The sequence below is a fragment of the Polyodon spathula genome, chromosome 4 (genome assembly GCF_017654505.1).
Source record: "Polyodon spathula isolate WHYD16114869_AA chromosome 4, ASM1765450v1, whole genome shotgun sequence".
NCBI classification, from domain to species: Eukaryota; Metazoa; Chordata; class Actinopteri; order Acipenseriformes; family Polyodontidae; genus Polyodon; species Polyodon spathula.
Window position 1 is genome coordinate 24232054 of NC_054537.1, and position 27398 is coordinate 24259451.

Consider the following 27398-nt stretch of genomic DNA (forward strand, 5'->3'; position numbering starts at 1 on the left):
ATCTACAGTAACGTTGCAGGACATACAGAAGAGCTTACCTCCATTGCTGTGTAAAACTCCTGCTAGATACTGCTTTATGTGATCTGCTGCAGGCACATTTTCAGCCTTTTTAGAGACCTCCATTTTCTTGTTTGCAGTGTGTAGTATTTTAATTTCCCGTCTAGATTGCAGTCACATGACATAATCACTGCACAGCAGTATGTGCTTGGTGAATAGTACACGTAGCCACACAGCAGAGCTGTACAGTTTCATTAATGTGATATTTTTTTTGTATGAAATGCAAGTAATTTTGAAATTTATTTTTATTTTTTAAGAAATATTGTACAAATTGCAGCATTGGGCTAATTTCACGATTTCCACACAGCCCATGAAATCATGATTTACACAGGGCCTTAGTGATGGGTAACAAGTACTCTGGGGTGTAAATTCTTGCTTGCCACACTGTCTTCTATGGGGTGCCAATTAACTCTTAACTAGATTTAACATTTAGATAAATATTTACCTGACCAGTTAAATCTGGAGTTTCTATGCAAAAGAGCTCTGCCTACTTTGTGCTTTCACATGATTTGATTGGCTCTTGTAATACTAATTGGAAAATATACAAATTTCAGCATTACAAGAGCCAATCAAATCGCATGAAAACACAAAGCAGGTGAAGCTCATTTGCATACAAACTCCAGGTCCGCAAAACACAAGATTTAAGTTAAGTCTGGGGGAAAAAAGACATGGCACATGGAACCCCATAGTCATCACTGTTTGTGTTTATTTTGATACAAACTCCATATCCTGACAAAGCTGCCTCTCTTTCTGTGGAATACATTTAAATCATCTCAGTGATCACCATCAATACATTTAGTTTTTTTTTTCTTTTATATAACTGCTGGTATATGATTAATCAGGCATGATCAATAGGGAGTTTTATTGCTATATGCTGGAAAGAAGCTGGATTTAATATCGAGTTTTAAATAAATTCCAGTTTCAACTGAATTGAAACATATTCTTGATAAATTTACTTGTTAAAAGGTTGTGGCAAGTGTTAGTATACATAAAGATTTCAATGAAATTGCTTATAAAGTTATGTAGAAATATAGTTGGTTTAAAAATACTTGGTAGGCATTTTAAAGAAAAAAGAAAGCAGAAAAAAGCATTACACTTCTCCTGAGTTCTTCAGCAAACATATTTATTATACTGGGGTTTGTCTAATGTGACCTTCATCAAAGATCTCCATGGTCACCTGATTCCCTCCACAGCATCACTTTTTTGTGAGAAAAGCTTATTCAGAAGAAACCAATCATACAGTATGTGCTCGCCTACTGTATTAACCTGCCAAAATGCCCTTCAGTGGAGAAATATTGACTCAAGTAAGGTCAGCACATATACAATATAACAGTAGAGCAAGTGATGTGGAAATTATGTTTAGTGTGAACAATGTATTCAGTGACAGTGCTGTCTTTATTAGGGATTTGCTTACTTACAGCATTCTCAAATCAGCAACTCGTCAGGTTTTTTCCATGAAAAATGTTGTTTATTTATTTGCTCTGAATTCAAAAAATGGGGTAGTTCTGTTACGTGGGTCACATGCAAAATGATGATTCTTATCTATATTTCAATTTTAATGTCATTATTTTATGCACATTTAAGTCTATACCCTCTTGATTCAGTTACAGATAAGCACCAGTTTAAATCTGAACCAGTGCTGTACAGATTCCGATATGATGACGGGACGTACCATCCGAGAAGTGACATGCAGGATGTCATCTCCAAGGTAACCAGACCATCTACTTGTAGTGCTTTCTGCCTATGATCAGATCAACCCTTTAACTGTCTAAGCATTGGCTAAGCCCATAGAATAACACCGTATGTACATTATTGATGCATATTTAAATAATAATTTATTGTTCTTAGAACCATCTAATCTTTGTCCATACCTACTATAATAATAATGTTGTGTTAAATTTGTTTCCAATTCCCCCAGGGTGTCAGGCTGTACTGCCGACTTCATAGCCTATTTACAGCAGTGATCAGGTGAGAAGAAAATTTACATGTGATTAACTACAGTGATATTTGTGCTTTTCAGATAGCAGAAGTTTTCAAGCAACTCAGAATTAAACATTTTAGCGATGAAACTGTTGTATTGCATAATAAATTGCAATATACAGTGTACCTCCTCCTTTCTGAGGACCCCCACCCACTGTGAAATTATTATTATTTTTTTGTATTTTGTATAATCGTTTGAAAGTAATAAATGTGTGATGATGCTGAGGTCAATAGTGTCTTGGTCTTGGCTGAATGTTTTTTGTATATTGGGGAACCAGTCATTTGAGAAAGCACATGTTAGGACAGAGAAAGATGGATTGTCTTTGTCAGTATAGTATTTTTTCTAGGTTCTGCAAAGGTGTGGCCATTCTATTTTTATATGGTTTCGTCACCTTAAGGCAGGCAGTAATAAATCCACAACAGTGCAATAAATGTGTGGTCATATTTAAAAAGCGTTATGAAAAGTATTGAGAGTTTGTGTTCACTGGTAATATAGTATTGGAAGCTGCCCAGCCATGTACTATTAAACCGTAATGCACTGCATCCCTGGACAAATGTATTAATTCACTCTTTACACTGATTGCATGAATCAGGTTACACTACCACACGTGGATCCAAGAACTACACAAGTAACACAGGTACTTGTACAAAAGTGATCATCCAAAAGGAACCACTGAACCCAATCAATCAAAAAGCATTGTGCTTAAGTAAAGAGAATTAGCAGCTTTAATGCCAAATACAGATTTAAAAAATACATGTTTTAGGCACGTCATGGGAGCTGAACCTTCCATTTTTTATGGGTTATCTACTCACCTAAAGGTTGTAGTCTTCTTTTAAAAACTAAATGTATATCGAATCCTTTAAAGGGTCGAGGGAAAATGAATGAATCCCTGGCTTAAATGTCTGCAGAATTAAATACTCATAATTGATAGCTCAGGCTATTGAAATTGCTGCTTAACTGGGTGGAATTTCCTTATTGTAATGTATGGGATTGGGGCTTAGAAGGGAGGAAGCAGCTTTTCTTTTCCCACACCACATAAATGAAGTACACTCCAGCACAGCACAGCACAGCACAGCACTGCACTGGCTGTGTTTGAAGTCATTGAAGGTCTATGCTTTGTTCAGGTTTTTAAAAAAAATCTGTAATTTAATAACTATTGGAACTAAACAAAAGACATGATGGGAAAAGAAAACTCTCCTTCCGGTTTTTTGCAATGGAACACCATAAGAAAAACGCATTAGGTCTTGTGGTTTTGCGTAAATAATAATTAGGTCTTGTGGTTTTGCGTAAAATAATAGTCTTTTCACAAAAATAAAAAAATATATATATATATATATATATCATATATTATATATATATATTATATATATATATATTCTATATATATATATTAAGGGGACCAAAGGCAATTGGAAACCATGCTGTAATTTTACCACCTGTATTTTATATTGCGCAGCACAAATCCTGGGCAGATGGTGCCTGGTGTGTTTCTCTTTATCTTTCATTTTTCAATTTGACAACCTCTGTGGTTAAGCTTGAGTTCTCTCTGATTTTAGAAATAAAAGTCAGCCTTTTTAAAGCTCTATTTTTGCACTGTGGTCACGATCGTAAGTGCTGCGAAATAACTTATTTAACTATAAACTGGCTTTGGGATATTTTGTTATTTGTTAAACCTAGCTATTTTAAATGTTTTTTTTTTTTTTTTTTTTCTGAAGCGATTTAAATACAGTGTTTCCAAAGTCGTAGCATCACGGTAGTATTTACAAGCAAAACAAATTTCAAGAAGGCTACAATAAAAGAAAATACAGAAATGTGTATTTTAAACCATAAACCTTGCCAGCAAAACTTGTGACCTTGAACTGGTTTTACAAAACAGAAACCAGAAGCTTTTCTCTCTGTCATTCCACAATGCTGAAGGAGGGAAACTCCATGATTAACCTTCCAAAAAATTTCACAGTCTTACTGAATGTCCCTCAGGAGATGCAGAGTTTATTGGAAATGACTACTTCATTTCGTACTAAATTCCAGGGCTCTGGAACTGGCTGTGTAAAACCCTGAAAGCTGTTTTAATGCAAACACTCATACAAGTGTAATGTTAGTACAAACAATAACGGCTTTTCGGTTAAAATTAATTGTTAAGTTTGTGATATTCAGGCTCTTTTTTTCCTTCATTGTTTCTTTATTGGCAGTCGTTTATCCTCTTGTGGCAAGTAAAGGTTACAAGATGTTAATGTGGAAAGTGAAGAAAAAAATGGATATACACAACCATTTGATAATTGGGCTTGAAATTTAAATTAGAAATTAGTTTATCATGGGTGGACAATGCGTTTGCTTGTCACCTCTTTTAACTTAAGTGTGTTAACGGGCTGCCTACTGAGAGTGTTGTGTTCAGATTAAACACTGCTTACACAATCTGGTTACAGCACTTCTGTTACAAATTATTGAGTGTATCAGAAACTGCAGGTATATGAAGCAAGCTGTCCATTGGTACGTATGTAACACTTACATTTCAACATGCACATACAATGGATGGAAATCATGCTGAACTTCATCATGGTAATGGCAGCTTTCATTTTATATTTAGAGCACGCCGGGGGATTCATGTTACTAAAATATTTGTTGAATAAATAAAGAGCTTACAAAATCATGTCTCTGCCTTTAAGGGATAAAGATTACCATCTGAGAACATACAAATCTGTGGTGATGGCAAATAAATTGATAGACTGGCTTATTGCGCAGGTAAGACTTTAAAAAAAAAAAAAAAAATAAAAATAAAAATGTATATACTGTATTTGGCTTGTGATCATATTAAAAATGTGTTCCTCAAAGGAAATGGAAACATTTGTAAGAAAGGAAACAGGAAGTGCCAGTTTTCCTAATGGTATGACATCTTAAAATATGATAAGAGGAAACAGATTGGAGCAATAAAAAACAGCCGGAGGATTAAGATATCCTACACTATTACAATGTTAATAAATACAGTTTATTATTATCATTATCAAAATATTATCCTACAATTATTTTTAATTGCGATAAAAAAGTTCTACCATTCAATTATCTGTATGCAATTAATATTTTAGAAACTAATTAAAAACATTTTAAAGTGTTAGACAATCGCATCATGGAAAACAGTATGACATTCACACATTATGTGGTGTGAGAGGTTTTGATTTTAGCGTCCACGTTTGCTTTGCCAGGGAGACTGCCGGACAAGGGAGGAGGCCATTATCTTGGGTGTGGAACTTTGTGACAATGGATTCATGCACCATGGTAAGAGAAAAGGGACTAGATTTTCACTATGAAAGGAATGACTTAGCAAGGACATTCCTGTGTGATTTACACAGTGTTTGCAATTCATAATACAAGCGAGGATGATCCGATTACAGAACTGAAGAGTCGTGATTACAGTTACAGTATTGTATATACACTCGGTGGACTGTGTTGCAGGATAGAGCAGTTGCAGTTTGTTCTTGTAAGTTTTAAAATTAGCCTTTGCCTTTGCACTTACCAGTGTCCAGTGTGTGTTTGTGGTGAAAAAAAAAACAACAAAACGATTAGGACTCTATATAAAAAGTACCTGCTGATTGTTCCAGTAAACCAGATTTTGTTTAATACTGAAAGAAAAAAAAAAAAAAAAAAAAACAGTTCTCCGTTCCTGACCTCATCAAATCTCTAAGGGTTCCCTGACAGCCATTGCTAGTTGACAGCAATATCTATGGCAGTGGCACCTCCAGAAGTACTCTGAGTACATAAGGCAAATTTAATATCTGACTGGTAAATCATCTGTCCACAATGGGTGTCCAAAGTTAAGCTTTTCCTAGGTGTCATCTGGACATCAGTGTTTTAAATATATCTAGATATTGTATACTTCTATTTTAGTTATTTAAACAGCATTTATAATAATAATAATGATTACTGGCTTTCTTCTATACAGTATTTATTAACTGTTTGAATGAGCATGTTACAAATGTATAATGCCCTCCCTACCCGGCACCAGCTGAGAGAACTTGAATATACATATAAATAGATGCACTAAATGGTAAGATGACAAGATCACTATTAAATGTTAACACCCCTAATCAACGCTGTTTTTTTTCCCAATTCAGATATTAAAAAAAAAAAAAAAAAAAAGTCATTTATAAGTTTGTACTAGGTTAAAGAAAGTTCTTGGATTGCTTGCTTTAGGAAGTCTGTTTCTGTTATACCTGGGTCATTACCCTTAGTAGTGTATCTGGGGTCAAAGCATGTGACTGGCTGAGTAATGACAGGAAAAAGCTAAATCACTGGAAGTGCAAGACTACCTAAAAGTAAGACTTGTAAACAAAGCTTTCTTTAACTTAGTATAATACCAGATCTATTTTTACATGAAAAATAGCATATTCCTTTTACAACTGGACAAATGTCAAGCAAATTAGTTACAACCATTGAGTAAAGTGAAAAGTGTGTTTTTAATTTTAAAAGCTACATTGAGCTAGACATTTTATGAACTGTAATCTCATTGATGGCTGGAGGTTCAATTGTCTTAACCATGTTTATACAGTGCTGGAAAAGAGTGAATTCAAGGATGAGCCATTGTTGTTCCGATTCTTTGCTGATGAAGAAATGGAAGGATCAAACACCAAGCACAAACCCATGAAGCACGATTTAAAAATAGTTGAAAATGTCATAGCTAAGTCCCTGCTGGTAAGTGACACAAATGTGTTTAATTAAAAACAGCCAGCAAAGCTCAAACACAGAGCCCTCGAGGCTTTCAGCTCATATGATTCTTGTTGACGTTATCTTTATAAGGGCATACAGCTCTATCCAACAGGATATTCTATTCAAAAACATCGACAATTATGTTTATATACAGAACTTTAACAATATGCATGTCAAAATTATTTTAAGATGCAATATTATGAGTGTGTTAATGTCTTTTGATTGTCAGTAAACCTCTTATTATTTTGTATAAAAACAGAATAAGGCATTTCCATAACAGTGTATTGTTTTTGCCAATTGGGTTTGTTCTGACACTTTTACTTACATGTTCTGGGTTATAAATCAACTCAAATTGGGGTTAAAATATTAAAACAGGCAGGTGTTGAGTTTTCAGATATTTGCAACAATACATAATACTTTCATCCCAACAGATTAAACACAGCGAAGGAGGTTATGGTTTTTCTTTAGAAGATAGAAATACGGTGCCCATAGTCAAGTCTGTGGAAAAGGGATCATATGCTGAGGTAATGTGAAAAATATATTTTCATTACATAAGCCTATAGCATAATGCCTATTTTTGAAGTCTTGTTTTTATCTTTGCCAGATTGCATCTTCTGAGCAGCATTTTGCATGTACATGAAGATGAATAAACATCCTATTACTATTCAGAATAGTAAAATCGTAAAATAATAGTTTCATGGCCATTTAGCAAAGCCCTGTGAGACTACTGTGCCTACGAATGGTATGGGTCATTTTAGCATATTTAAATGTAATCAGATGTAAATGGCTCCTTTCCGCAACTAAGTGCTTTCTTGCCAGTTTTATAGCATGGGACTTGTTTTATGTCTTTATAAAATTTGCACTTGCTTCAGTAACTGTTGTATTTAGAGGTTACTAATATAGTCAATGTTTTCTGTTTGTTTATTTATTACTTTTCCAGTGGCTTCTGAGGAACCCATAGTACTGTATACTAATATAGGGCCTTATTCTCAAAACATTTACCCAGGTAGCATTTCTTTTGTAAAAGTTTTTTTTTTTCCTTTTTAGACTGGTGCAGGTGTGTTGTGGTTGACCTTATATATGATAACATATACAAATATAAAAATGTTTGGTTTATCAGATATTCATAGAAGGCTCCTTTTGACCTCTCAGATTGACATCTATGGTAAACAATGTAACCTGTCTCAGCAGGATGACCATACTTTCTTATTGTAAGAAATAGTATGGCGGCTTGAGGTACATTTTTATAGCGGTCTTTGGTTGCCACTGCAAATACTGCCCCTGTCCCACTGACCCCGGCAGGAAGTCTGTATCGTCAGGGCTGAATGTCGGCATATCGTACACTTGAGTCCCAACATCTGAATCCCATTTAGATTGAGATCTATGCAGGAGTAAAGGAGTCTGTTATTAATAACAGAAGTGGATTCATTTTGCTTTTCTATTCATTGATTGTCACATGTATAGACTTGCTATCTCCCACGAGGATGACTATCTCCCACGGCAGGGATATGGTGGTGCCTGTGTTAATGTACACACTTAAACTGTTCTCTGTGTCTTGGGAACAGCTCTGATAGGAATGAAAGTTTAGTGTAGGCATTGCAGTGTCTCTAAATTGTCATTTGTGGACAGGTTTTACATGCCTTCTACACTGATTTGTTAACTATAAAGATATAGCACCTTATATCTTTAGAACAGCTAATGGCAGTTTGCATAGTGACCTAATTTATATTGTCACAGTACCATCATTTGGTTGATTGAGCTATTTTTAAGACTCACCCTAATATGATGAAATTTCGCGTGGGTATTTGTCACTTACGTCATTCTACATGATGTGGATGTCAGTCATGGCATCCTGATGTTATTTATATCCTTGGTGGGATATGTGTGTTACTGAAATGCCTTGTTTATTTAATGAATACAATTTTATGTGTTTTTGTCATTATTATTCTCATACAGATGGCTGGTCTGGAGGTGGGGAAGAAAATATTTGCTATTAACGGAGACCTGGTTTTCTTAAGACCTTTCCAGGAAGTGGAGTGTTTCCTGAAGCAGTGCTTCAATAGCGGGAGGCTTCTTCGGGTGCTGGTGAGCACCAAGCCAAGAGAGTAAGTGTGGGGAATGCCTCCAGATGGAAACTGAGACTGAATACAGAACCATTATCATAAAACCAAACTGCCAAAGGCTACGTTCATCCCATTGCTTATCAATGGTGACCCGTTTTTCTGTATCCAGATTTCACTGTTCTTGAAGCATGCTTGGTATTGTGGGAAGTGGTATGATTACAAATTAAATTAAGAAATGGTTTAAGAAAAGGCCTTTTATAGAATGATTACTAACTACATTAATATAGCATAAAATGATGCAGTGTAGTTTAAAAATCTTAATACATTTACTTTTGTTTTATTTATTGATGGCATTTAATTGATTATATATGTTGGTATGCTGAATCGGCACATAGTGCTAAGTGGTAGCTTATACTTTACAGCTAAACAAAAACACAGTCTATGTCTTCTCTAGAACTGTAAAGATCCCAGACTCAGCGGATGGCCTTGGATTCCAGATTCGGGGCTTTGGCCCTTCCGTTGTGCATGCGGTTGGCAGAGGTAAGGCGCTAGAGAGGGGTTCTTAAAAAGAAAGCAAAAAACAAATAGCATGTCTTGGCCTTCGTTTGTTTTGGACAGCTGTCATGCAGCTGTGCTGCTAGGTAAATCACTCTGACATGGCTACTGTGTTAAAAGTAGTTGGATGAGTGGTTTGTACTGTGGATGGATTGTAAACATAAGCCAGTCTTTATGGGATTACAGGCACACTGACTTACCAGTTATTCTTCATTAAAGGAGCCTTACTCAATCAAGCATATGTGAATTTCAGTAGTGCTGTGACAGAAAAGAAGTTGCCTTGAATACACAGAGCAAGTGGTTTCATAGAGCATGTATATGACTTTTTCACACACTAGCCACCCCTTTTAAATTACCTTGCACTTCTCTTTTTCACACCGGTTTATATTTGGTCTGAATTGAGAATCCTTCTGAAGGTTAAACATTTGAAGGCAGTAGTTTGAAATTGAATATTTTGTTTTGAAGTGAACTGCATGCGTCCTGCCCGACTGTGCAGAGTGCACCCCCTCCTCAGTGAGGGCAACCAAAACATGTGCCTCCAGAAGAATCCAGTGCTGTTGACAAGAGGGCCATACAGAAGTCTGAGACCAAGGAGAAGTTTTCCTTTAATCGCAAAGCATTTACAATAGAAGAGATTTGCGTAGCACTCGTATTAACAGACTTTTCCAAACAAAACAGGCTTTGGATTAAACTAACTTCATCCTTCAGGTCTGAACAAACAGAATAGGCAAAGTGCAAAATTCTTTGATTTTTTTAATTTTTTTTATTTTCTAAAAAAAATCAATTTAATTTGGAGACAGGCACATGATATATTTTGGCTCATACTTTGCCAACTTCTTGCCCACCCAAAGGGCTTATGAAAAAATGACAACTGCCTCCTTATACCATATGTGCATGGTATATGTGATTGCAAAGAATTAGATAGGACACAAAATAACCACATTGGAATTATTCATATTAGTATAATAAATGTTCTTTGTAGAAAAAGATGCTTTATGAAGTCCCACAAGTTCACTTTGAATAATAAAAAAAATGAGTCATTCCTTAATGCTATCCAACTGATAAGTGAATGGGACATGTGCATTTCATTCATGTGGTGCTCCGTTGTGCTGAAGTGGTTTAGCAGCATGTAATCAGTCGGGATATTTTCATGTTTTATTCATTATGGCTTTTGAGGCTGAATGTGTTAATTGTCCCCTGACTTCTGTTTCCTGTTTTCCTGCTGTGTAAACCTATGTAAACAGGATGTATTGTCCAAGAGTTCATAGGGAGCTGTGGAGTGAAATTTCAGCCCACGCCATAGAGGTTTGCAGAAAAAACTGTCAATGGCGTGACACTAGGGAGCATGAGTTTCTATTGAAACAGCCTTGAAATATTTTGTAAAGATTGAAAAATACAGTTTGATATGTGTAGGTCTGAGATGATAAATACAATACTGCCATTGGTTAGCAAGTAAAAAACAAAACATTGCTCTACGGTAACAATGTTTATTGCATGAATGTTTTAGTTACCTAAATAACAAAAAGAAAATCCCCCAAAAAAGGTTAATTGAATTGGCTTTACAATCACAGTTTATTTTACAGTGGTTCATTAAGGACAGTAGAAAAGTGTCCTGTCGAGATCACAAGATAAATTATCTCAGAATCTCAACATTTCAAACTTATATTTAGATCACAACATAACTCTTTAAAAAGTATTATTTTGAGTTTCATTAATCAACTGAGAGATTACTCTCAAAGTCATTTTACTTCCCTCATCTCATGCTATCCTCCTGAGAACACCTTCATCTGCTGTTGCTGCACCTCTTTCACATTATCTGTGGCATTTATGAAATCTAACTTTTAGACACGCTGAACCCAGCACCTGGTTTCTAAATTGCTGCAAGCTCAGTGCCTTGCTTTCAAAATGTGTATATGTCTGTAATATATGTAATTCAGAATGCAAATTGGAGGAGTTCTCAGGTGGCTGTGTCCCAGTTCATTATTCATACTCGTATGAAACTTACACACTGTTATGGAAAGGACATATGCACAGGCCATAAAAGCACATATTGTATTTCCCTTCATTCAAGTGAGCAGGTGTTTCTAATAAGAATCTTTAACAGAGAACATGTTTGACAATTTAGCATCACATAAGGCTATGATTCAATGATGTTGTTTCATACAGCATGGCTCTGTGGATGCAGCTGCATCTGTCAGTTTGGGAGTTTGAGTTGGGAAACTCAATTTGAGTCTCTGTGAGACGGAATGCTATTTGGTGATCGTTCCAAGAAACACATGTATAGGGAAAGATAGTGTACTTTGGTGATTTAACTAACTACTTGTACATTTGATTTAATAAGACAATTCAATATCAACAATAATATAGGCTTTACATTTGTCTTTTGAAGGGTGTTTTGCATCACCCTGTATAATTAACAAATGTTGCTTCATAGAGTCGAGTGAAACCTGCTAAATGTTACGTCAACATGTTGAATTACATACCACATTGTAGTTTTCCATATACTCAACAAAAAACTTGACAATACTGACATTTCTAAATCTAATATGAAATACTGTGTTAAATAAATTATGTTCAAATAGTGTTTTTTTTTTTTTTTTAAGTTATAGCTCAATCCTAAAATTCTAGGCAATGCAAAACTTGTGGCTATAGCTGTGCGCCACAAAGTGGAGTTTATTTGTTGAGCGTTTTTCAACCTAATTAAATGGGAAGTTAGATGTGAAATTGTGAATGGACCCAAAACTTAATCTGATTGGCTAAAGTCTTTTTGAAGGCTTTGGGGTCTATTTTAATGATTTAAACAGTCATGGATCTAAAAAATGTCCTTTCTTTCAGTGGAGATTTATATATCCCATTATTAACATTGCTGCAATACAAATATAAAACTAGGGGTGCTTTAGATCAGCTGCAGTTTAGATAACTAAAACACAAACCCTCTTTTATTGCAACAACAGGTCAGAAATTAGTGTTCATGGTCTACATCAATATACAATGCTATAGCAATGTGACATTTAACCAGTATGCAACTTTGACATGTCTCTTAATACTGAAGTGATAGATACTTGTGCATATGTAAATGGATATGGGGTTCAATTAAAAATGAAGCTGTTTCTGACCAAGTGATATACTGAGAAACAGAGGGAGACAGTAAACAAAATTGAAAGATCAGATTGCAAGGTATTGTGGGATACAACGGACAGTAACTGAAGGCTGGGTAGGAAGTTGGGTCAATACAGTAGGTCCTACGATTGTTGATGATGCATACTGCAATGTAGATCAAGTGTCAGCATTTAGGTATCTTGTCTCCTAAGTCTGCAGGTAATTGAAATATATTAGATTGGAATTAAATTATTTACCCCAAATATTTTATTTTCACACACAGCCTCTAAGCTAATCTGTGATCTACATTTGGAATGTCATATTATTAGATAAGACTAAATATTTTTTGTACAATAACAAAAAACAACAATGTGTAACCCCCATAAGAATGTTTTAACCAGTCCCTGAATAAATGTCATGTTTAAACCCAATTTAATTGACACTTGCCTGACATATCTGAGGAAGACAGATAAGCAGGGCTTTAAGGACAGTGTTCTATTATTCCTGCTTATACTGCCACGACTGGTCCTGCAATCTCATTCAGCACATCCAATCAGAGTTCAATTGGGAAGAAGTTTGCTGACTGTCATAGCCACATCATTTATGTTTCCAAACTTTGTCTCCATTTCCTTCCTGAATAACTCGAGTTTGGAGGTATATTTCAAGTTTATAGTATTTACAAGACTTCTGATTTAAAAGGCTAACTTTAAAAAAACAAACAATTGATATGATTTTGGATCTGATGGTAAAGTAGGAGTTTTACAGTCATTTGGAAAAACTTGGTCCCAAATAATAAATATTTTATAATAAATGCATGTGTACTTTAATAAACAACATGTCTGAAACTATATACTATATATACAACTATATATTGTATACATGCTGTTTGAAATATGTCCTATTCAATTTTATTTAAATTCATTCATTCTTTGTAGGAACTGTGGCAGCTATAGCAGGTCTGCATCCTGGCCAATGTATTATCAAAGTGAATGGAATTAATGTCAGCAAGGAGAGCCATGCAAGTGTGATTGCACACGTTACAGCGTGCCGCAAATACAGGCGACCAACACAGGTAAACCATTGTATCTTTTTGTTACACTAGAATATTTATGGAACATATAGTAGGCAGTAGTATGTATAGTAAACACAGTGTATGTGTGTTGTTTTAATTGCTGGGTATTGGTATAGTTCTTTGTGCAGTTTTTAAGGTAATATCCAGGATCAGCTCATCCCTTAACATACTTTCTAAAATATACAATATAGCTACAATGTTTTTGCTAACCACTGATGTGTCCAGGTTTGTATGCCACAAGACAACTTCCTGGTTGTTTGGAAATAGCTGCGCAGTCCTGGCTAGTTGCTGTACCAAACTAGTCATTTGCTCCATGGATCACTGACAGAGCTCTGGTTTTGATCAGCTCACTCGCTAAAGGCACACCCTGTTGCAGGCTGGCATGGTCCCTCTTTTTTTATAGTGAGAAAAAACATAATGTCACCCTGGCCTCGAAGAATTCTCCTTGGTTTGTTGATTTATAGAATATCCCTGACAGCCTGGCCTGTTGGAAGCACATGGAGGAGTGACTTCACTTTCTGCCTGCTTGAATGGTGCTCAGGGCTGGGCTACTTTCTCACTGTCTGCTAGATTGGGCTTCTGCTCAAACTAGCCATGCTGAAGCCATGCAATGATCTCAACAGTGCCTCAGTACTTCTGTGGAATAATAACAAATTAATTAATCGCATGAAGATGGGCTCAGTGTTTTATTTGGTCTGAAGAACCATGTCTCCTGGGGATGCTTTATGTTATAAAGTGGCGATTAAAAGTTATGGATAGCGAAATCCAATTTCATTTGTTCACTTTTTCTCTTGTCCAGCACAAATTGAATTGGCACATGGGTTCTTTAGATGGGAACCAAAACCAAACAATACAGGATATAATAGTCAAGCCTTATGTGATACAAGTTGGTATTCTAAATCTTCCTGAAAATTTGCAACTCTGAAATGCACCTTCAGTAATTAGATAACAGTCCATTTCCTTGATACTTGCACATTTATCTGATTTTACACAAGATATAGTGAGAAAGAATGATTTTAAGTTTTTAAAGTTTTGGTCAGATGTCAGAATTGCATTTGTCACATTGTACTTAATACTATTCTCAAACATCGTTTGAAACTTGTGATCTTCAATCAGGATTTTATGGTCTAATAATCCTGCCTATATGTCAATATAATGTTTTAATTTCCAATTTACTGTATTTTCAATAACAGGTTCGAATTATAAATCAGGCTCACTGTGTGGCTCACCTGGTAGAAGCGCAGCCATATGGTGCTCAGGGTGAGTCATACAGCGTGGGTTCGCGTCCTGGTTGTGAGAAGTAGGCCAGTCTTCACTGGGGACTGAAGGGAGTGTTGCACTTGTTCTGGTGCTCCTGTGGTTTAGGCAGGCAAAATTGCAGGGATTGTTTATTTTCATCGCGCTACAGCAAACCCTGCTGACCAGGCACCCTGTGAGTTCAAAGACAGAAACCTGCAGGGCTGGCCTTTGTCCTCTGGGGGTCGGTAGCTCACTGACATCAGCTCTCGAGTTCCTGGGTGAAAAAGGAAGCTGGCTTGGTTGTGTGATCGGAGGTCAGGGTCTCCTGAGCCATGTGGAGAATTGCTGTGGTGAGGAGAAAAGCGATTGGACATTCCAAATTGGGAGAAAATTGGGAGGAAAATAATAATTGGACAGACTAAAATGATAAAATCCTGTCGTTATCATCTTGGACAATCAGAGAGTTTTGTCACAACAATGTACAAAACCACACAGGTACCAAGATTTTAGTACCCCAAGCTTTAACTCGATATGGTTCAATACATCAGCATTGATTTACTTGCGAACAATGATCTCTCATGATGACACTATGGGCCATATTTTCAAAATGTTTCCTCCTTTCTTTAATTAACACTTTTTTTTTTTAAAGGAGAACAATTCATGTTAATGTTACAAAATGAAAAACAAAACAACTTGAAATGTATAACATAGTTGTTTGGTTCTATTTTTGTAAAATGAACATGTGTTTTACCTCTTAAAAAAATAGGAAGCAATTAAATATGGCCCTATAAACTGGAAGAACAACAGCATGTTCATATATAGACTTCTGTTCAACATCTTGAATAAAAACGGTTTTGATAATGATACATACAATGTGCAGAATTTTTGTATATAGATTGCCTCACCATATTTAAACTTTTCATGTTAAACAACACTGACTAAATGACAAAAAGTACCAGAGTATACATTCGTTATGCTGTAAGTCTTCTCCCTGCTCACACATTCTTGCGAGTGCGAGTGGATGGAATGCATTCGCATTGGTTGAAAAGCTGATTAAGCAAGTCCCTGTACCCAGTACTGGCATCAAAATAAGTCCCAGTACGGAGTACCGGTGTGTACCGGCAGAATTTCACCCTTGGGGCTCGAACATGCCATTTATATCTATGGACCTGACAAGCTTGTTTTTTGTGAGTTGAATATTGTACATGAAGTACCAGAGACACATTTTACATGTCTGCTCTAATGTGTTTTTTTTTTTTTTTATGATGCTTGAAATGGAACCTATGGAGAAAAGTTGTAGTCCGACAGCTAATAGATCTTAACTTTAGAACGACCACATTTATAGGGATACCTAGAACAACCATTTTCGGTCAATTTGACCAGCATGATTAAAACATCATAAATATTATAAGGACAAACAATTGAATACAAGTCATAGTTTTATTCAGAACCATCATATAAAGCAGGGGTCGGCAAGTGGTTTGAGGTTTGGTCGCTTTCCCTTTTGAGTTTCTTTATCAATGTATTACATTTAAACATAACATTCATTATATCCGCCACCTCAGGACTTGCACAGCCAGCTTCTGTGTTATTGTTGCTGGAGTGATTTTCTCACACCACACACAGTCTGTCAATGGTTGCTAGGCAACATTTCCAAGGCACGCAGCCAAAGTCACATGGAAGTATGTAACCAATGCTTATACAGTAACTGTATGCGAAGTGCTGAGACAGCGGAACGACAAGTTGGCCAAATTAAATAAAATGGACAAATTCTGTCTTTTAAAAAAAATCAACTACTTCTACACTGACACAAGTGGCAATAGCAGTTTGAGTGCCACTGTGAGTACTAGTGACAGTGACGAGGATGCTTCAAAGGAAGAGCCACAACCTAAAAAGTCCAGGCTAGTAAGAAACATTTCCAGAGAAAACTGCTCATTTCAACCCAATTGGGAAATTGATTTTTGTTTTGTGGAAATCAATGACAAACCTATGTGCTTACCGTGTAACAAGTTTGATTTTTCAAGACATATAATGTGAAAAGACATTTCGAAAATGTTTATGGTGACTTTTCCAATAAATTTCTGATTGGCCACGATAGTCGCAAAGTGGAAGTCGAGCAACTGAAACAATGCCACCAGAAACAAAAAACAGGCTTGAGACAATTCACGTCAGAACTTGAGCTAACAGTGAAAAAGCCTTCACTGATGGAAACATTGTTAAAGACTGCATAGTTACATGTGTGGAGGTAATTTCAGAAAATCTCCACACTGAAGAAAAAGACATAATCCATCAAATGACATAAAAGATCCCTATCAGCGCGAAAACAGTTGAATCGCAATTGATTTGCAAAAACTTGCCTCTTGCACAACAGATGGTGCTGCAGCAATGATGGGCTCTACAATCAGATTTTCGGCTCTGGTGCAATAGCACTTGTCCGAGGAATTGCATTCGGACCACCAATTACTTGCTTTTCATTGCATTATACATCAGGAGAGTTTGTGTGCTCAAGTGGGGCGTTCTGACTCCATGCGAGACTGCATGGACAAGGTGATCAAAGTAGTGAATCTCATTTGTGCATCAGCTTTAAAACGCTGTCAGTTTTGAGAATTTTTGTACAAGGTTGATGCACAGTACAAGGAAATCGTTTTTCACATAAGGTGCGTTGGCTCAGCCGGTGGAACGTACTGAGGAGATTTATAACTCTGTTGCCACATAGAGTTTTTGAAAGAGAAACAGAAATTCGCCAGGTTCTAGACCTGGAAAATGATGCTTGGCTGAGGGATTTGTACTTTCTGACAGAAATTACAGAGCACTTGAACAAACTGAATGTGTCACTGCAAGGAAAGGAGAAAACAATCTCTGATCTGGCCAAACATCTGACACTTTCACCTGAAACTGTACTTGTTCATTGATCACCTGACAGAGTCATATACCAACATATACCAACTTCCAGCAGATGATGGCAAGTCTGACAACGAGTGTCATGTGGCATAGCTGAAAGAGCTTCAGACTAAGTTTTCACAGTGTTTCCAGGATTTTGATAGAATGGATCTGCCATTCACTCTCCTCAAAGATCCCTTCTCTTTTGCTGTCAAAAACACAAGCAGGTTAGAGGAGCTAATGCCATTGAATTGCCAGCAATATGAAAATGACTTGCTTTCACTGCAAAGCTCTGGTGATGCTGCTAAATCTAGATATTCTGAGCACCTGGTGTGGCATTCTTCAAGCTGAGGATTGGTGCCAGGATTTTGCCAATGTTTGGGTCAACCTACTTGTGCAAAGCCACTTTTTTCCACAGTGAATGCCGTGAGTAATACACTTACTCCTGACTTTGTCACTCGTGCAGAGCAAGGGTGCTCAAATGGTGACATTTTGTTCTGTTTTTCTATGAAGGTATATGCAGGAATCTTTGTTTGTTTTGTTTTAATTTGTTGGTAGCAGAATGTACAATTTAGAAGCCACATGTAATGTGAAATGCGAATAGATTAAACCTGCATTTGTGTGTTATGGCTGTTTTTGGTGGGAATCCATGTACCTTCAAAATAATGTTTGCATACTTGCTTTGTGTTGGAGTTTTTTTTTTTTCTTTGAGAAAAACAGAAGTAATAGGCAGCTAGTAAATGAAAACCATTTAAATAGTTACTTATCTTTGCTGCTACTTAGATTCATGTTAAGCACTGTTTGAATTCTGTGTGGTTTTACATTGTGAATTCTGTGCGGTAATGTCTTTGTTCCAAGATTTCCAATTTTTTTTCAATAAGTACAGTATGGTTGTACTCCATGCTTTACCCAGTGTGTTTCTGTAGGTTTGTTGGTATTGTGTAGGTATTACAACCTGATAATTGAGTTAAAAATTGTTCAGTTTTGTCGGTGGCGGCCCACAAGCCATTTTGTGGGCCGCTAAAGTGGCCCCTGGTTACGCTGAGGTTAACAACCCGTAATATAGAGCATCTACGCAAACGAAACATTGTAAATAAATGGACATTGGAACAGAAATATGTTTTATATACAGACATATTACATAAAGTGCAACCTCAAAAAATGAAATAAACAAATATTTGAAAAAAAAATTCTGTATTTATAGGTATATCATGTACATACAAAACTGTACTACTGAAACAATATAAATCAGTATAATTTATCAATAAATGGGTTTATATTGCCTATATGACAAAGCACATATATGCAACCTAGGCTATGTGTTTATACACAGACATACTATAATTGAAAATTACATGAATAAATAAACATTTGAACAGAATGGGCTTCATTTGCAATCATTTGCAAAGTGCTGGCACAAATCACACAGATCCTGCACTTTTCAAAATATACAGTGCACTTACCGCAGACTGTCTGCGCATTTAGCACAGCTATCAACAGTAACCCAGGCTTCTGGCACCAAGTGCTCCATGGGCATATACTAGTGCAATGAAAGCTTCTAATTCCTCCAAGGGCAATGTTGTATGTAGTGAAGTGTATGCATGTCAATTAAAAGGCGAAAAGCACTCAATGCGTTTTCATCAACATTGCATTTTGCATATGCCTTGGGCCCGGGAACTTCCCTGAAAATATTCTGTTCACCCCTTCTACCTGCAGCTTCAACACCAGGATTTCTAGTGTTCCAAACCGTGCCATCAGTACCAGCCTCGAGTGCACGGTGGTGCTGGCGCTACCGCTGGAGAAGCGGCTGCATCAGGTGCAGGGGCTGATTGCAGGTGAAGTGGCTGGCATCCTTGCAGGGTCGCGCACTTGGTCCTGGCATTTCGCTGGCATCCTCCTCACTGTCACTGCTGCAGGGAGATTGATTTTTGCAAAACCAGTCTGCTTAAAAGTCAGATTCATCATTATCTGTCTGCTGCATCAAAATCGTAGTTTTGCTGTCCTGCATCCTTGCAGCCACACAATTGTTATCTTTCTCTTGCTGAATTGCCGCCTCTCTACACCCGTTCTCTACTCACAAACACACTTCTCTTGGTGCAGCCAAACTGCCGATCTTTTATAGTTGTGACCGAGGGATAAACTGGCTATCAATTATTTTATTATCCCTCAGTCACATTGGCACAGGTTTATTAAGCCTGCGCGACTATCAGCTAGTTAAATAAATCAGTGGCTGACAGTCACACATTCTCATGAGGTATTTACAAACAAATACAAAACAATAACGTGTAATGGTGGACGGCACCTTGCTCGTCCTGCTAAACGTAATGCATTGCAAAATATCGGCTTTCCGCAGTCCTATACAATACATAAATCATAATGCAAATAACAAACAAATATATACAAAGGGGTGAGACACCCGGCCACAGGGTAACAATGAATTTCTTAGAAAAATGAGTGACTTGTATAGTAACCAGAGTGCAGACAGCTGGGCGCCTTGAGCTGTCAAGGCTGATTGATGGCCTACCAGGAGGCTCATTAAAACAACAGAAATGTGAGAAGACCACTCACTTGAGGAATGCAGACTGATATAATTAAAATGCAATACATGATGGCAAGTCCCGACTGATAATACAAATAGTACAGCAACATTTAATTGCTATAATGTGTTTTATATGCATCAGTCAATTTGACCGTTCCTGGTTGAAATAGGTATGACAGTATTTTATCTCCCTAATTTTTGGAGCTACGTGATTCTTTCTTGGCAGGGTAATTAATACACATATTTAGGAAAAGTTAGGAAAGCACAGCTCCGTATCTTAAACACACGCACAGCAATTTAAATTTAAACTCCAAAAACGGTTAAAATGACTGCCTTGGTCATTCTAGTGTTAATACCCCTACCGCTTAGATAATTAAAAGTAGGTAATTTTAGTATAAAATTAAATAAATAAATTTCAGTATAAATGTAAAATAAAACATCTAGTAGCTTAATATGAGATTATCTGTACAATGTATTATTTATTTGTAATAAATTTAGTAGTTGCCAATTTATTTTTATCCTGTTTTTCCCCAATTTGAAATAGCCAATTATTTTTTAGGCTCCGCTCACCTCTACCACCTGCGTGCTGACTCGGGAGCAGCAAACACAAACTCAAGCTGTCCTCAAGCAAGGCCCACCATGCAGCCACCTCCAGAGCTACAGTGTTGGAGGACAATGCAGCTCTAGGCAGCTTACAGGCAAGCCCGCAGGTGCCCGGCCAGTTCACAGGGGGCGCTGGTCCGTGGTGAGCTGAGGACACCCTGGCCAACCTAAGCTCTCCCCACCCGGGCAATGCTCGGCCAATTGTACACCGGCCCTTGGGAGCTCTCGTCCACGGTCAGCAGAGGAATAGCCTGGACTCGAACTGGTGACCGCCAGGCTATAGGGTGACTCCTGCACTCCGTGTGGGGCGTCTTTGCTGGATGCACCACTCGGGAGCCCTTTATTATTATTTTAAAATAAAATACAGACTGTAAATCTCATGGCATTGTGTTTATGTATTTATTAATTTATGTATTTATTTTTCAGTGAGTGTAGTGCTGCAGCAGTGTTCCAGTTAGCCATCATGAGACAAGATGTTAGATGAGGACTAATAGCTGTAAAATGTTGCACACTGTTTATATATATATATATATATATATATATATATATATATATATATATATATATATATATATATATATATATATTAATTTCATTATGCGTGCGAAACCTGCAGAGAAACTTGACGGGTTATACACAAGTCCTGTAAAAATCTGGGGTTCAGCAGTTACAAATTTCAACTTATAAAAGAAGAGTATATATATTTGAATAACTCCAAGTATTGCTTATTATAGTTGTACTCTTAGTATGTTACTTAAATTTACAAGCAAATATGTTCCACTCAAAATGAACATTTCCTTAAAGTGTGTAAGAATTAAGAATTTGAAGAATTTAGTGAACCAGGCAAGTTACAAGGCTAGATCGGCCCCTGTTAATCACTAATTGATTGTGTTCACTGTTAAATAAAACCAAAATCCTACAAGTTATTGTCTTTTTGTGTGTGTTTTGTGTGACAGGAGGGGGCAAGTAGATTTTGATGAAGAACAAGTCAATTTTTCTAGCATTTTGTCCCTTGGACAAGAAACAATACCCCTGCTATTACTAAAGGACGAAAATGAAGCAAAGAGGGAAATATGATGAAACTGCCTTTTTGTCACAATAGACCTAAATTAAAGTAAATAATTACAGTACTTTGTTTTTTTTTTCCAGCAAGATTCTATAAAATGGGTTTATAACAATATTGAAAGTGCTCAAGAAGACCTTCAGAAAGCCAGTCTGAAGTTCCCCAAGGATGGCAGTGGTGATGTGTTAGAATGTAAAGTGGAAGGTAGGAGCTTTTAGTGGTTCCAGAAGTTATGTTTGTGAAGTAACAGGACTAACCGATGCAACGGGCATTGCATTCCATATAAAAAAAATAGTACCATCCAAAAATACCAGTTTCCTATAGGATACAAATATTGACTGGATTTCAGGTTTATTGTGGAAAATTGTTGCCCCAATGGTTGAAAAAGTGGCTACCATAGAGCAGTATATTAGACGGATGCTCTTTTGAGGTCACTTTTTCAAACCAAGGCGGAAGGACTTTCCACTATAGGGTCAATAAATGGTATATCTTTAATTCAGTAAACTCCAGCAGTAGCTGGCATGCTGTTTTGTTTATTATAGGCTGGTGGCAGTATTGAATGCTGAGATTGACAAATTCAGTCAGTTGGAAGAGAAACATTATTCAGAAAGCTTGTGTATATTTTTGTAGACGTTTAAAAAACAAAACAAAACAAAACAAAAACACAAAAGTGTAGCAAAAAAAACACTACCAGTCTGTCCAACAACTATAAGGGTTGGCCCTAGTGTGATTTACATTTTTGTTTTGTTCCATATGTTTCAGAGGTGATTGACAAATTCAACACCATCGCGATAATTGATGGAAAGAAGGATCATGTGAGCCTGATGGTCGATAACGTTCATCTGGAATATGGGGTTGTGTACGAATACGACAGCACTGCTGGGATGAAATGCCAGGTGCAAGAGAAGATGGTTGAACCTAAGGGATTCTTCAGCCTAACTGCAAAGGTACAGTAGTGAGTGATGGAAAAGTCTTTGGACTGTAGGAATGAATGTGGGTTACTGGGAAGGATTTTAATTAGTGCTGTGCTGAAGGACATGCCTCCCCCTGCCGTGCAGAGGGAAAAAATAACAAGAAACCAAAAAAGGTTTACAAACTTTTTCAAGGTGTAATGAACAAAGATGTAGGTGATTCCGCATTCTGTCTTTCCTTGAAAGTTGGTTTCAAATGTTTTATACTGTTGAACACACTACAATGTGGATCAATTTGTCGGATGCCACTAGATATAGTTTTTTTTTTTTTTTCTCAACATGCTTCCAATTTAAAACATAAAAGTATGGTACAAAGGAATTTTGTATCACAAGCAAATGACCAAATCTGTTCTTAATGAAGCTTGGAAATTGTCATGGAAGCTACAATTTAACCCAGTGTGGTATTTTTGCCTTGGTTTGCTATGTTTTTTTGTTTTTTTTTATATGCTTTACCATAACACTCTGGGTTTAATAATGCTTCCCTATGCTTTACCATGTTTGCAATGTCCTTTACTACACATTGTAGTATAATTTTAATGTGGGGCATTTTTATAACAGTAATTCTGTATCCTAATTTAAAAAGCAACATTCTGATTTCATGTCCGCACATTTCATTTGAACAAATACAGTAGTAACAATAATGTTGCACAAGTATTACTTTCCATTTGCAGTGGAACAAGGATGCTCTGTAAGTTCATGCAACTTGTTTTATGCAGTTTTTACTTAATTGTTGTTGCTGTGAAATCTGTTATCCACTTTAAGAACCAGATTTTAATCATATTTGTGAAAGTTCATCATTTACCTGTACGTACAGTTTTGCAGTTGTGTCCTTAAGTATTTAAACATAACATATTTATGGGCATCACTGTACATATTGATTGGTATTAATAATACCCAGTAAGTCATAGAAACCAGATTTTAATCATATTTGTGAAAGTTCATCATTTACCTGTATGTACAGGTAAATGATGAACTTTCACAAATATGTTTTGTCATTATTTATTTATTTATTTATTTGTTTGTTTGTTTTTTGGGGGTGGTGGTAAGGGAGCTGTTTAAACTTTATAATGGAGCTCAGTACATCTCCAGTTAGCACCATTTTGGTAAAAGTGATGCAATTTCCTTTCATTAAAGAATAGTGCACGTTTGCCCTGTAGAATATACAGCTCTCATAAATAAGCATGTCTTCTCTTGACAGGTCCTTGAAGCACTGGCAAAAAATGATGAACAATTTGTACAAAACTGCCACAGACTGAGCTTCATACATGACATGATCCCAGCTGACCTTCGGCCTAAGTTTGCCACCATGTGTAGTGAGAGGATCGAACATGTCAACAAAAGAATTGCCAATTATAGGAAGGTAAGGCAGATCACTGCTTGATGCAAAGGGGCTGCTTTGACTCCAGGTACAAGTACAAACACAGTAGCTCGTCACATTTTGTCTTCTATTGTGAGTTTGAATTAAGAGTGATTAAAGTTGTAGAATTTTTACTAGACCTGAGCTGGGTATTGGGTAATATGTAATTATGCTGTAGTATATTGTTTGAGAGAATGATACAGTTAAATAATTGTTGCCAACACATCAGATAGTGTACCAAATCATACAGGAAATCTGTGCATTTTAGTCTAAATTTGTAAATACCATTAATAGACATTGAGCTCTCACAGTTGACTGGGACTTTAAATAAAGGACTCTCCCAAATTAAACAGAAGGATATATTTTTGGTTGACAGTTGAAGAATGCCGACTCGGCTAAAAATGTAATGAATTGAAAATTACTTGGGGTCATGCAGCTAGCTGAAGTAAGAACATCCAAATCTCTGTATGATTTTGTGAATTCCAGCATTCCACAGGACCCTCAAGTTTAAGTCTGGGTGACCTTTATTCCATTAGAATTAGAAACAGGATTCTGATGTGATGACCCTTGGGTAAAGTTTATAAATACATTTCCCCAGAGCAGCCCTGTCCATAAGACAATTTCCTTAGTAGAAACAAGCTGTTTGTTTTTTGTTTTATTTTTTTCAATATTAAAAATAAACATTGAAGTAGCTGAATAAAATAACATAAACAAATGTGAGTGGGCCCTGTGTAGCTTTGCAGAAATAAAGCTATAAAATGCTTTATTTGTAGAAGATAATGAATGATACATTCTATGTTGTACTGTCAGACCCTTATTGAAATCTGACGTAGCTAAAAATAGAAAACCAAGCCGTTACGGTATCTGCATCCTTATACTGTGTTGTCCAGAGCATTTAATAAATCGCAAACAACCCTATATCCAGGGAGAATCACTTCATGATACCATACCCAAATCCTCTTCAATGAAATGTTGACATCATTTACTTTAGAGGAGATTCAAACTTCATTATGAAAGTTATTATTGTGTCCTTAAGTATTTAAACGTAACATATTTATGGGCATCACTGTACATATTGATTGGTATTAATAATACCCAGTTAGTCATAGAAATAAGTATGCATGACAGAAGGGTCACTCTCCCAGGGAGTACCTTTTGACAGGTTTTTCTAGAAATTAAATACCTCTTTAACCACAAATAATTGGCCGCGATCTGCATGGTACACTTGTTGCGTAATCAGTCACAGGTGTTTCCCACTATGGAACCTAAGGCTATATATGGCCTCCGCACCCATATAGAAATAGAACTTAAGCAAAACAGAGAGTTAGTTTCATATTGGAAAAGATTCTGAAAAAGCTGTACATTTCACTGCAATTTAAATTGGGGTTTATGAGTAGATGTCTCTGTTTTAGTATTTCTTTGTACTTGCGTAGTATCTTACAATAACTCAAATCTTTACCTCTTGGTTAAACATGTATTATTGTACTCAGTGACAGAGATAAAGTGGCAACATTAACATATTATTGAAATACAGACCAGTATAATTAAAAAAAAGACATTTAATTGAAATTCTATCTAATTACACGCTGAGTGCATTTTTTAATTTTTTTGTTTTAGTTTAAATCACTGGGAATCTATAGTATGCAGCAAGGCTTTTATTGAGTATATTACATCTGCAGTGTTGGAATTATAAAAAAAAAAAATCTATGTTCTGTTTCTGTGTTTATTTGCTTCACAGCCATATTGTTTGTGGTCAAAGCACATAAGAGTAATTGTTGTTTTTGTTTTTAATTGTAAGACCATATTTTTGTACAGTAGTTCAAGGTAACATTACAGTTAAAAAGGTTGCATTTTACTCACAAGGTGTCTAAATTGGTAAATTACTTCATGACCCAAAATCTCATCTGGAGCACTGCATGCAATAATGTGCTTGTCTGTCATTAGTTTTCCAGGGTGCTGAAAAACAGAGCCTGGCCAACATTCAAGCAAGCCAAGACTAAGGTATCCCCGCTGCACAGCAGTGACTTTTGCCCAACTAATTACCACATCAACGTAATGGAGGTGTCCTACCCCAAAACCACCACCTCGTTGGGAAGTGCTTTCGGCGTACAGCTTGACAACCGGAAAAACTCAACGCTTGAGAAAGTGAGCAAGGGCACAGAGCAAGGTGAGGGAGAGCTAATTAAACACAAGCTGAACATGCTGTTTAGGTGGACAAGATTTGAATTCCACCAACCTATTACAATTATATATGCCTTAATAACCCAGCATGTGTTTTCAACCCATTGGGGATTTTATTCATATTTATTTTCTCATATTTTATTAATCAAAGAAACATTGTACAGCCAGCTTCTCTCAATACAGTTTTTGGTACATGCCAGAAAAACGAACAACCAACCCAACATTTTAAGGATGGCCTTGTCATGTAGGGGAGCACAATTATAGGAAATTAGGGGACACAATACAAGAATATACCTTATTTTTTGCATAAAGAGGTGCATAGTGAAAAGTAATGAATGTATTGTAGGGGTCGGAATCATGGAGACCAATTTGCACAATGACCAGACCTTATCATTAGGAAACACTGATGGGAAACTATTTAAAAAACATTTATTTGGATTTGGAGTTGTCACTTCTATACATCTTTTCATGTCATATGCTCAGTACAGGTGGTAGCAGAACTGCACTGTGCCTGGAAAGTGTTTACAAAAGCTCCTCTGACATGTGCATTCTGTTTTCCCATTTTCCTGTTTATTCAGTGAGAACAGATGCACATTTTGAGATTTTTTTTTACCCAGCCCAGCTCCTTTGATCTACTTGCTTCAGAGCAGCTTGTTAGCCTTCTAGAGCTCAGTAAAAGTTTGCACACACTCCCTTGTTTATTTTGAAGACAATACACTTGTTTTAAATTTGATTAAAAGAAATGCCAGAATCTTGCCTCTTCAGGAAACCAGTGCTTGCTAAGGAGTTACACATTGTGCCAAAAACTTGGAATGAAAACCTCTTCTTAAACATTCTCTCCAAGTCCTTTATTTTTTTTAACAAGACGGCAGATGTGAACTTCATGTGAAATGTCTTTTTCAGGCTACTGTGGTTTTGTTCCTTTTACAACCAAAACAGCTGGAGAACAGCACAGCACCATTATGAAGATGCATCTCTATCCTGCTCCGTGGAGCTATGAAAAGTTGTTTCTGTGACTAGATTTGTAGGGCGTCAAAAGT

At 36.5% G+C, this 27398-nt stretch overlaps 1 protein-coding gene across 1 annotated transcript in view; it reads left to right on the forward strand.

The window, feature by feature from the left end:
• Positions 1-27398, forward strand: part of LOC121314343 (phosphatidylinositol 3,4,5-trisphosphate-dependent Rac exchanger 2 protein-like) — a 134293-nt gene that overhangs the window by 55106 nt on the left and 51789 nt on the right. The window contains exons 12-24 of the mRNA XM_041247483.1: positions 1662-1765; positions 1976-2025; positions 4702-4777; positions 5236-5308; positions 6579-6721; positions 7168-7260; positions 8693-8841; positions 9254-9339; positions 13389-13525; positions 21936-22053; positions 22612-22796; positions 24019-24180; positions 26122-26344. Of these exons, the coding sequence (XP_041103417.1) occupies positions 1662-1765; positions 1976-2025; positions 4702-4777; positions 5236-5308; positions 6579-6721; positions 7168-7260; positions 8693-8841; positions 9254-9339; positions 13389-13525; positions 21936-22053; positions 22612-22796; positions 24019-24180; positions 26122-26344 (1599 nt within the window). The remainder of the gene's footprint in view (positions 1-1661; positions 1766-1975; positions 2026-4701; positions 4778-5235; positions 5309-6578; positions 6722-7167; positions 7261-8692; positions 8842-9253; positions 9340-13388; positions 13526-21935; positions 22054-22611; positions 22797-24018; positions 24181-26121; positions 26345-27398) is intronic.